General features: G+C 48.9%; 3 protein-coding genes across 5 annotated transcripts; 1 reads left to right on the forward strand and 2 right to left on the reverse strand.

Annotated features, from left to right (window-relative positions):
- The first annotated feature begins 675 nt into the window (after positions 1–675).
- serpinc1 (serpin peptidase inhibitor, clade C (antithrombin), member 1) lies at positions 676–5,349 on the forward strand. Its single transcript, XM_054788502.1, has 8 exons — positions 676–794; positions 2,549–2,909; positions 2,979–3,194; positions 3,271–3,408; positions 3,489–3,707; positions 3,780–3,954; positions 4,040–4,104; positions 4,164–5,349. The coding sequence occupies exons 2-8, from the start codon at positions 2,550–2,552 to the stop codon at positions 4,338–4,340; spliced, it is 1,350 nt and encodes a 449-aa protein (XP_054644477.1). The 5' UTR covers positions 676–794; position 2,549; the 3' UTR covers positions 4,341–5,349.
- On the reverse strand, positions 4,410–9,906 carry zbtb37 (zinc finger and BTB domain containing 37). 2 transcript variants are annotated; one of them, XM_054788501.1, is made up of 4 exons: positions 9,312–9,449; positions 8,278–9,141; positions 8,096–8,195; positions 4,410–7,892 (listed from the first exon to the last, which is right to left on the reverse strand). In XM_054788501.1, exons 2-4 carry the CDS (start codon positions 9,135–9,137, stop codon positions 7,401–7,403), a joined length of 1,452 nt encoding a protein of 483 aa, XP_054644476.1. In that variant the 5' UTR covers positions 9,138–9,141; positions 9,312–9,449; the 3' UTR covers positions 4,410–7,400. The 2 variants fall into 2 exon arrangements, with proteins under 2 accessions (XP_054644476.1, XP_054644475.1); XM_054788500.1 differs by having other exon boundaries at positions 4,412–7,892; positions 9,437–9,906.
- A 114-nt stretch (positions 9,907–10,020) lies between these two features.
- On the reverse strand, positions 10,021–11,522 carry LOC129188280 (uncharacterized). Of its 2 annotated transcripts, none has more exons than XM_054788518.1 (5): positions 11,412–11,522; positions 11,203–11,235; positions 10,760–11,050; positions 10,332–10,622; positions 10,021–10,250 (listed from the first exon to the last, which is right to left on the reverse strand). In XM_054788518.1, exons 1-5 carry the CDS (start codon positions 11,449–11,451, stop codon positions 10,075–10,077), a joined length of 831 nt encoding a protein of 276 aa, XP_054644493.1. In that variant the 5' UTR covers positions 11,452–11,522; the 3' UTR covers positions 10,021–10,074. The 2 variants fall into 2 exon arrangements, with proteins under 2 accessions (XP_054644493.1, XP_054644494.1); XM_054788519.1 differs by having other exon boundaries at positions 10,760–10,869; positions 11,384–11,466.

The raw sequence follows: 11,522 nt of genomic DNA on the forward strand, positions 1-11,522 counted from the left end.
TCATATCAGTAATGCTCTCACCTTGGCCACCCCAATGAAAATTGTTTGGCTCCGCCACTGGCCACGGGGCAGCAAGAGCGAATCAGGAGGGGAGCGTAATGTCAGCTGACTGATGTCATATGACGTCTACAATGTGACGTCTATGCGATCGACCCAAACTACCTTCACGATCGACGTAATGGCCTTCCACAAAGAAGTGTGCCGCTTCTTTTAAAAAGAAAGACTGCTGTGAAACTCCAGATGCTAGAGGACCTTAGGCTCATGGAAAACCCCTAGCGCTGTGCCTAAAATGGAACTTTATGATTTTTTTTCTTGATCTATACTTTATTATGTATATTCCTCTTCTTTCTATTGCCTTGTCATTTATTTTCTTCATAATTATTGTACGTTTATTGCCCTGATATGTTTTGACTGTAAAGTTGTTGACTTAAATCATTTAAAATGAGCATGTGCACAGCTCTAAAAAAACTAAACAAAAAAAAAAAAAAAAATCAACTGACGAAAAATAGGCCGAGCAGATGTAGACTCGTTCTGCACATGCGTAGAACTGATTGCTTTTCGGTACGGGTTGCGTAATGACAGTGCCCCCTTGTGGCTCCTGACAAACTTCCTGTTTTGACCAAACCTCACAGGAAGTGGTTTGATACTTTCAAAATGTGGGAGTCAAAGGCTAATAACACCATCAAATGAGGTCAAAGGTTGGAGTGATGTTTGGACACTGCAGGTCACTGACCTTCAGTCCACACACACACACACACACACACACACACATTGTCGTCCCAGTGTCTGCTCAGGTAAGACATTTTTCAATGGATTGTTCACTTTGTCACAAATCAAAGTTAATCAACAATATGATATGTCAAGTCCACATTCTTGTTTGGACCTTTTTTGCTATTGTTATTGAGGAGTTTCCTGCATCTTTAAATGTGAACATTTGTGCTACATTCTAAAGCAGCGGCACAAACGTTTTGAGCCCAATGAGCGCCTTGTTGCTGTCAATCCTAGTAATCTAATACAGTACAGTACCATTGTCCTGTAGCGATACATAAAAAAATTTATAAAAGCTAAATATTACATGAAAACACTGTATAAAACAGATACAGTGATTACTCTCTGGTCGTCTCCGTTGAAATAACTACACAAGAAATTGGCACTCAGGAAAGTTCTGGATAATTGTTTTTAAATCTAAAATGATAACGATCATCTCCGCACACAACACACAAGGATTTGACGAATTAGCATGGAATAATTTGGGTGGAATTTGGCATTCTCGTCTTGCCATTGTCCTCGTTGGGCTGGGAAGCAAACTTGTTAACGTAACGTAATGTAGTTTCTCTTCATGTACCAACTTTGACCCCAGTGACATCAGAGATTCTTATTAATATGAAAGCATTTAGGCTGCACGGTAGCCTAGTGGTTAACATGTTGGCCACACGGAAGATCTGGAAGATGTGGGTTCGTATCTTTGTTTGGGCATCTCTGCGTGGGGTTTGCGTGTTCTCCCCGGGCACTTTGCTTTCCTCCCACATTCCAGAAACATGCATGTTAGGTTAATTGGAGACTCTAAATTGTCCATAGGTATGAAAGTCAGTCTGAATGGTTGTCCATGGTGCAGGTGGGATGGGCTCCAGCATACCCCTGGGGCGGAGAAAATGAATGAATAAAAGAATTAAATTAGACAGGTTTTTTTTTTTTTTTTTAAATAAACAACGTTTTTTTTAAGTTGAGGACCGTGTTCTAGACCAGTGGTCCACAAATCTCCCGCGGACCGGGGGCGGGGGGCAGGGGGTGCGTACATTATAGCGATCTAATTTATCTTATTTATTATGTATTTTGGAAAAGACATGAACAACATCTGAATGCCGACCCATCATTGTTACATCGCTGTTTGACGTGTGCAGTAAAAGGCAGTGTGCTAGCATGAATTAACTTGAGACAAATGTGCACATTAGCACTCAATAAGTAAACAAAAATTACCTTTATGCATTCCCACATAGTATCAGCATTTGAGACCAAATATGAGGTGAAAGAAAAATGGTAAAAATACAGTAGTAGTCTATCTGTGCGGCGAGAGAAAGTAAGCACACGCACAGTGGACATGCGTCAAGTGAGCTGGATGTAACAGAGAGAATCCGGCCACTTTTCAAAATAAAACATCATTGAAGTTATTTTTTCTTTCTGTGCGGTCCGGTACCAAATGACCCACGGCCACGGCCCGGGGGTTGGGGATCACTGTTGTAGACTATATTATTGATTATATAGGTTATCAATCCATGCATTTTCTATGCCGCTTGGCCTTCACTAGCGTCATGGGGGTATGCTGGAGCCACCTTGGACTGGTCGCCAGCCAATCGCAGTTTATAGGTTATTTTTGCAAATGTTTGTACTCACATGAATACACCATTCCTGCTTTGTTACCAGGTGACCTCTGACCTGTAAAGGTCAAACACATTAATAAATGTTATTGAACCTGTTAACAATTAAGCACGCTGTTACACGTGTCTGAGCGTCACAACACTGGTCTGGGCTCTGATTGGCCTCTTCACAGGATGGCATCTTCTGATTGGCTGTTGCTTCTGAGCCTCTTGACGCTGGTCTCGGGCTCCCCCGACTTAGACATCTGCGTCGCCAAACCCAAAGACCTCCCCCTAGAGCCGCGCTGTGTCTACCGCAGGCCCGATGCCGACGCCCCAGAGGAGCCAACGGACGAGCCGGTTCCCGAGTCAACAAACCCGCGAGTGTGGGAACTGTCAAAGGCCAACGGACGCTTCGCTCTTTCCCTCTACCAGCAGTTGGCACTCAGTAGGAGCGCAGACAGCAACATCTTCATGTCCCCCCTCAGCGTGTCCACCGCATTTGCCATGACCAAACTGGGCGCTTGCGAGCGCACGCTGCAGCAGATCATGAAGGTCAATGATCACTCGTTACTGCGCTAGTGAGCCAGCACGAGTGTCATTTTGCACGATCTGTGTGCACAGGTGTTCGAGTTCGATTCCATCAAGGAGAAGACGTCGGACCAAGTGCACTTCTTCTTTGCCAAGCTCAACTGTCGTTTGTACAGGAAGAAGGACGCCACCACTGACTTGATCGCCGCCAACCGACTCTTCGGGGACAAGTCGCTGCGCTTCAACACAACTTACCAGAACATCAGTGAGGCTGTTTACGGCGCCAAGCTGCTGCCGCTCAACTTCAGGGTGGGTTCCCACACTTGCACGCTGCATTCTTCAGAACCCATCCGGGGTTTCACTCGTGCTCGCGTCTGTGATACAGGACCACCCGGAACAATCCCGCCAAACCATCAACCAGTGGGTCGCCAACAAGACCGAAAACCGCATCCAGGACACGCTGCCGCCGGGGGCCATAGACGCCAACACGGTTCTGGTCCTGGTCAACACCATCTACTTCAAGGTATCTGAAAGGAAAACGTTCCGCAGAAGATCATTATCTATGTTACGCGATGCTAAGCGAGTGTTGCGGCCGTTCCTCAGGGTCAATGGGAGAAGAAGTTTGACAAGGACAATGTCTACGTGGCGGACTTCCACGTGGATGCCTCTCGCACATGTTCTGTCCACATGATGTTCCAGGAGAACAAGTTCCGATATGCCCGTCTGCCTCAAGAACGCGTCCAACTGCTGGAGATGCCGTACCGTGGCCGCGACATCACCATGGTGATGGTGCTGCCGGGCCCGGATGCCACCCTCACGCAGGTACTGAAGTGACAACTTTTGGTTGCGCCCCTTGCCACTCTCACGTGGCCCGGTGTCGTTGCTGCTCTGTAGGTGGAGGCGGGGCTTGACCTGCCCACACTGAGCGGCTGGTTGGACAAGTTGGAGGAGACCAGCGTGTCCGTTCACGTCCCTCGCTTCCGAGTCGAGGACGGGGTGCGCCTCAAGGAGAAGCTGCAGAACCTGGGCCTGACACACCTGTTCAGTCCAGACCAGGCCAGCCTGCCAGGTGGGGGTTGGGAGCGCTCACGAGAGTGACCGCTGGGACAGTTCTAGAATGGCTCCGGCAGTGTGGTTCTCCTTTTTCTCATCAGGCATGTTGGAGGACGACAGCGATGGTGTTTACATCTCGGACGCCTTCCATAAAGCCTTCCTGGAGGTATGTCACATGGTGGTGTCTAACGCGAGGGGGGGTCATGACCGCTTGTCTCTCTGCAGGTCAACGAGGAAGGCAGCGAGGCAGCTGCCGCTACTGCCGTGGTGGCCGTCGGTCGCTCCATCAACTTGAATCGGGAGATCTTCATGGCCAGTCGTCCCTTTTTGCTCTTCATACGGGAGTCATCCATTAACACGCTGCTCTTTATGGGCCGTATGGCCGACCCCTGTCATCTTTGACCCTGTTGCTCAAAACCTTCATCAGTCACGAGACTGAAATATTTGACAGTCACAATAAAGTCATTTGATGTGACTCAAACACTTATCATGGATTCATCTCAGCATAAGAGATTTCTAGAAGGTCATGCCCCCCAAGCTAACAATGACTGAGCGCTGGACGCTACAACCCCAAAAATAATGGAATCACCAGTCTCGGAGGATGTTCAATCAGTTGTTTAATTTTGTAGAGAAAAAAAAAGACAAATCGCAGACATGACACAAAACTAAAGTCATTACAAATGGCAACGTTCTGGCTTCAAGAAACACTAGAAGAAATTAAGAAAAAAAATGGTGGTGGTCAGTAGCAGTTACTTTCTAGACCAAGCAGAGGGAAAAAATTATGGAATCACCCTGTAAATTTTCATTCCCAGAACTAACACCTACATCAGGTAACATTTGCGAGAGATGTCACTTGAAACAAAGGAGAGGATTATCAAACCTCTTAAAGAAGGTAACACAATGTTGCAAAAGACGTGACACGGGAAGGTTGTTAAAGGCAAGCATGCTGGTAGACCAAGGAAGATATCAAAGTGTCAGGACAGACAGCTTAAAGCACTATGTCTTGAAAACAGAAAATGCACGGCAAAACAAACGAGGAACAAATGGGAGGAACCTGGTGGAGTCAACGTCTGTGACCGAACTGTAAGAAAGCGCCTAAAGGAAATGGAATTTACATACAGGAAAACTAAATGAAAGCCATCATTAACACCTAAACAGAAAAAAACAACGGGCTAAGGAAAAGCAATGATGGACTGTGGATGACTGGATGAAAGTCATTTTTCAGTGATGAATCGCATATCAGCTGCATGTCAGGTAAAGGCACTGAGGAGATGGCGGTCATTACATCTTCAATGAACGCACAAGTTTACGTTGACATTTTGGACACTTTTCTTATCCCATCAATTGAAAGGATGTTTGGGAATGATGGAATCATTTTTCAAGATGATAATGCATCTTGCCGTAGAGCAAAAAAAAAAAAAAAAAAAAAAAAAAAAAAAAAAAAAAAGGCACACAAGGTAACGTTATGGCCTGCAAATAGTCCGGATCTCAATTCAATTGAAAATCTGTGGCGGAACCACAAAGCTGATCTGGCAACAGCACTCAGACAAAGATGGCGCCAGGCTGATGAAGAGTACGGTCTGCCACTCACAATCTGAGTCCATGCCTCAGAGACTGTAAGCTGCTATAAAAGCCAAACGTGGTGCAACAAAGTATTAGAGGTGTGTTGAAGTGTTTTTCATGATTCCATCATTTTGTTCCCCTCTGCTTGGTCAAAAAAAAAAAAAGCAACTGTTACTGACTAACATTCTGTTTTCTTAATTTCTTTGTTTCTTAAAGCCAGAAAATTGCCATTTGAAATGACTTTCATTTTGCATCATGTCTGTGATCTGCTTTTTTTCTACAAAATTAAACAACTGAATGAACATCTGCCGGGACCGGTGATTCCATAACTTTTGCCAGGGGTTGTACATGCTAGCTACTTTGGAAACGCCCACTACGTCTTCGAGCCTCCTGTTAGTCAAGTCGTAGTCCATTGTTACAAAAAAGTGGCGAACGAACACTTTAAGTCAGGTTTTTATTTTCTCGAGTGAAAGAAGCAGTTGACGTTTGGCTCTGCTCCCTGCCCCACCCCCAACATTAGCGCGTGACATCACACTTTCACTTCCTGCTTATTAAGAATGTTCCTCATCGATCCTTCAGCAGGTTAAACCAGTTTTTTTTTGTTTTTTTTTTAGTCTGTGACCTTCAGGAGATGAGTAAAAGCCACCATGAAGGTCAGAGGTCAGAGGATAATGAAGTGAGGTACCACAGAAGAAGAGGAGTCCAAGTCTTGGTGGTAGAACCTGAAAGACGTGATCAGAGAACATTCGAGAACGATGGTTGCTGCTGTTCATAAATCAGCATTCTCGTTCTCGTTTGATCAATTCAGATCCGATTCTGACAGGTGGTGTGGACTCGGACCGGGACCAGGTGAGGTAAAGTGTCGTGAAGAGGCGGGCCCTGCGTGGCTCAGCCAGTCAGGTTGAGGTGATGTGGTTTTGTACAAGTAAGGTTTGCTAGCGTTAGCTTGCTGCTACGTGCGGGAGTCCTGGTCTACCTGATGGGAGACTGGAGAGGTTTGCATAAAAAACAAGAATGCGGTTCACACGCGAGTCGTCATGGTGTTTTTGTTTGTTTCTTTTACCAAAACTTAAGTGCTCAAGTTGTTTGGAGGCCATCTTTGATGTGGTAGCAGGTGAACTTTGACCTTGGGTATATTCTCTTCTCTGTCAACACGAGTCCTGGGTCCATTACTTGTGGCACCTCCATAAGTGCACCCGTTGATCAGAGTTCATGAGACTACAACATTTTGTTCGTTAGCACTGACTAGCTGTGTTCTAGCCAGTGAGTGGTTTGCTCGATTTGATCATAAGGGATTATTTTTAATATTAGCGCTGTTGTTAGTGACACACATTAAAAAATATAAGAACTTGTATTTCGAGCAATTTTTGTTTTTCATCTTTGTCTTTGACCGACTATGTCGCCTCTTTGCTTTTTCATTCTGATCCAGGAAGTCAGAACCAAGAAAAAAAGAAACAAATGAAAATTTGAGGATGAAGCGCCCCCCGGTGGTGTATTGCGTGGTGACGAGAGGTAACTGAGCTGCTTAGCTTATCTGAGGTTTGTCCGTTGAGACCCGAACTCAACGATTCTTTGCTGCGGTGTGACGATGCTTCAAAGACCAAATCCGGAGGGACCATTGGCGGTTCCGGTACAGGTCTGAGTACGCCTGAAGGAGGTCACGTGATGTAAGTTTGGCTGTCAAATCTTACGACGACAACGATCTATAAGTTAAAATCTTAAGGTTTACGCCGTGGGTCGACGCATTCGCCTCAAATGAAATCACTGAATTGATTTGGTGCGTTCGGGAGCGTCAGGCAGGCTGATTGTCAGGAGGCAGAAAGGAAGGATGTGATTGGCTAAGGTGGTGTCAGATAAAATAAACATGAGGACGCCATATCGTGGCTGGCGCCAACCGTCTCAGTCGGGCCCCGTGGTGGAGACCGATGCGTGGGGACCCTCGGCGTACGCCGCCCCACTCCCGCCGCCGCCTTCGGACTCGTCCTCGCCAGGAGAGGCGTCATCACTGGGGCCCCCCCGGGATGTAAGGGAGGCGGTGGTGGTCTCAGGTGAGGCGCTGTGGGTGTCGTGGCCCGGATGGTTCTTGCGCAGGTGCTGGTTGAGGATGGCCTGGAAAGGGAAGCTCTTAGCGCACAGGCGGCACGTGAAGGGCTTGTTGCCCGTGTGCTTCCGGATGTGGTATTCCAGCTGGTCCTTGCGCGTGTACTTCTTCCCGCACAGGCGGCACACAAAGGGTGTGATGCCCATATGCAGGCGCATGTGGCGGTCCAGGCTTCCTTTTTGGTTGAAGGACTTGCAGCAGTAGATGCATGTTAGCCTCGGGTTGTAGCGGAACCAGCGGTCGCCCGCCTGATCCCTCACGTAGTCCTCGTAGGCCACCGGCTCCTCCCCCTGAAAATAAAAAACACTTGGTCGGAACCCATGCTCGTCCAGAAACGTCAGTCTTTCATTCAACTCATCAATGTTAATGGTAAACATAATACCTATACATGCGCTTATTGATCAGCTGATGGGAGGTCAGCACTCTACAAGCAAGCTTCAAGTTTGACGTTGGAATTCTACAGAATACCGAAGTCATCTCAAAGTCAATTAACCTGGGAGCTGGCGTGTCCCGGGTCATCGGTTCTGCTTGGAGATTCACTCTTCGCTCTCTGATGGTCAGCAAGGACGAGGACGCTCCCTGTGGGGCTGAACCTGGCACACACACACACACACACGCACTGTGTCAGGCGGTCAGGAGCAGTGTGGGCTCACGAGGCCCAAAGGTGTCTCTCACCTGTCAGCATCGCCGACACTGCTGGACGGTCGTACGACACAACTTCCTGGCACCAGTGTGCTGTGTCCCGACACATCAATGATCATGGCACTGCCCCCCTCAGCCAGGCCTGCATCCTCCCGGTCGCGGCCTGTTCCAATCCACTGCTCCGTCCGCTCGGTCTTGATCCTGATTCCATCCACAATGGTGCCCTCGTCCACCTCACCGCCAGTCTCCATGTACCACTGGCCCGCCCGGTTGATGCGAAGGATGGGCTCTTTGGCGGCCCGGCTGACTGAGGCGCCGGGTTGCTCCAACCCTCCAGGTCCCACTGTCGGGCTGAGTGTCTCCTCGCCGGGGCTGGTGGCCTCAGTGCTCGATCCAAGTGGTGGCGGCCCGGCGTGACGGGCTCCTCTGACCGGTGCCTCCAGGGTTCGGGGGCGTGGCGACACTGCATCCTGATCTGCGGGCCGCTGGTCTGGGTCGGCCACACTGATCTTGAGGTGGATTCCTTCCAGGATGTGCGTGCAGCGGTCGATGACGTCCTGCATTTGCAGGAAGCTAGCGGCTGTCAGGTAGCTGATGATGTCACACAGCTGCAGGCTCAGACGACCTGTGTAGCAGAATCCCAGCAGCTGCTCGAATACTGAAGGGTTCCGGATCACTGTCAGCGACACTGTGCTCATCTGGCTCAGGGCCATGTGGTCCCGGAAATATGGCGAGCTAGCAGCCAGTACCACCTTGTGGGCCCGGAAGCTCTGACCCTGAACGTGGACCACGATGTCGCACAAGCGCCCTTGGGCTCGTAGCTGGTTCAGGTGGGACAGAACTGAATTACTGAAGTCCGGAATGTCCAGTTGAATGCTTCCGGACCGCTCCATGACGCTGCAAACACAGATCAGATTTTCCATTAGGGTGACCAAACCTGGATCGAATCTGGATTAGAGCCAACTGATTTGATGAATCCGGGTGAGCAATCAGAAGTGTAAACAGGAAGTGTGTCTCATGCACACAGGATGTTATTAATTTAGAATTTAGGGGGGAAAAATACAAACCTGGATCCACCCACTGGACTTGTGACGTCATGTGTCAGCTGACGACCATCAATTTCACCCGTACTGTTAGCACTTCCGGTCTGCTAACAAGGCTCCCAACCAGACCACATGTGTGCTAGGCTCACCTGATGGTGGACGTGGATCAGGTCTGCTTTCAGGGACGCTTCAGTCCTGCAAGCTGCTGGCCATCACTGGCGGCACGGAGGCTCAGCTCGACTCGGTTCAGTTCAGTTCAGTTCAGTTCAGTTCAGTACTCCGAAGCTCCAGCGGTGCTTGTGTGTGCTTCAAGGCCGAGCAAGAGACGCTGAGCTAGGCTTCCGCCCCGCAAGCCGCCGCGGTGCCGCCATTCTGCTGGAAGATGGTTCTGTTCAGGTTCGCTTCGGAGTCTTCGGGCCGCGGCGTCTGCTCGACATCTTTCGGTTGGACGGCAGCAGGCAGGAAGGAAGGAAGGAAGGAAGAAAGGGGGGAGGGAGGGAAGAAAAGGCGCGGTGCATGCTGGGAACTGTAGTGTATGTCCAGGAAGCAAGGCGGTGACACTTGCGCCTCACAGACTCCTCCTCCCGACATGCATCTGTCATTGTGCAAGCGCGTGTATGTGTGTGAGTGTGTATCTCTTTGACATGAACAAATGAAACAAGCTGAAGTCGTGCATTGTTGGTCACCATGGCAACACCGTAGGAATGAGTGAATATTGTTTATTAGGCCTTGGTCAATGATATTTAATAGTATTTTATTGTGATCAGTCAGTTATCATCACAGCTTTTTATGGTTTTGCGTGGTCACACGTAGCGTTGAGCTGAATGCCACTGTCTGTCCCGTGAACTCTGACCTTTGTCCCACTGCCGCTTGCATAAGTCCAGCTGAGGCCTCGAAATGCCGCAAGCTGCCCTGAGTTGACCGGAACTTTGCAATCCAGTGAGGACGATGCCCGTGCGGCGTCTGCAACTCAGAACAGACAAGATCAAAGAGCCATCATTAGCATTATTAGCTTTAGCAGCATGGGCATCAGCACTACATTACCGACTACAAACAGCATGTTGTTGTTGCTAGCATCAGAGCGAAAGTTAAGGTCTTTATCGGGCCGGTAGCGGCAGGTCAGGTTGACAGGAAGTAGTACGGCGGGTTTTGCCCAGACGGCCAGTTGGCTGCCCGTCAGGTTACGTCGGCAGGGGCCCTCAGCAATGCGGTCCTGGTCTCTGTAAAAGTGACATTTGTAGACTGATGGGCGTGGCGGCGAGCAGATGACCTCCACAGTGTCCTCTGCAGAGATGACTTGATTGCTGACTGACAGCTTGGGACTGGGACTTGTGCCTGGAGAAGTCAAGAACCTGTCAAAACCAGGACCAGAGGAAGGCACGAACGACATGGACTCCTCTTGGAACTCACTGATGATGACAACACTGCAAAGTGACAAAACAAATAGCATTCTAGACCTTGTGTGGACTCACCCCAAACGACAACACTAGCGCCGTCGCTAGACACGGACGTGTACTGTTGCAGCTGGTAGTCGCACCGCAGCGACACCACGCTGCCGACCGGCTGCGGACCTAGAAGGACGCTGGATGACAAGCGAAAGACGCAGATGAATCCCAGCGCCGTCTTCAGTCTGAAGGGGAAACGAGAGTCTCCTCTGTAGAGACGACACTCGCCTCCTCTGTAGTCGATTGGCAGCGTGCAACAAACCTCCACCTCCTCCCCCACCTCTATGTCTGAACTACTGACAATGATCCAGGGCTTGTCTGAGCACAGCAGCACACATACACAAACTAGTTACAGACCTGGGTCTAGATCAGGATGTAGACCTGGTTATATGCCACTTTACATACTGATAGATGGATAGATAGGTAGGCAGGTAGGAACAGAGAGTACAGAATGATTGACAGTGACTTACCCGTCCATGTGGACCTGCCTGCAGCTGACCCCCCTGTCAATCAAACAAAGTCAGCAGTTCTTTCATTGGGACTTCAGTTGGATGTGTTCTTGTTCTTGTTTGTCACAAAGACATTAGCCGTGGAAAACTTCACAAACATTGTTAAGAATACACAGACTAATGACTGGTATGTGTCAGATACCAATTCTTGACGCAGGACTTGGACTCACAACAAAGAGTCAAAGTGACGAAGAGCACCTTGGAGTCCATCTGGTCCTCAGTCTGGATGAGTTCTGACAGAACAACTTGTGCTGGAACATTAATCACTCAATAAGTCAACA

Source organism: Dunckerocampus dactyliophorus, chromosome 10, assembly GCF_027744805.1.
Source record: "Dunckerocampus dactyliophorus isolate RoL2022-P2 chromosome 10, RoL_Ddac_1.1, whole genome shotgun sequence".
In the NCBI taxonomy this organism is placed as follows: domain Eukaryota; kingdom Metazoa; phylum Chordata; class Actinopteri; order Syngnathiformes; family Syngnathidae; genus Dunckerocampus; species Dunckerocampus dactyliophorus.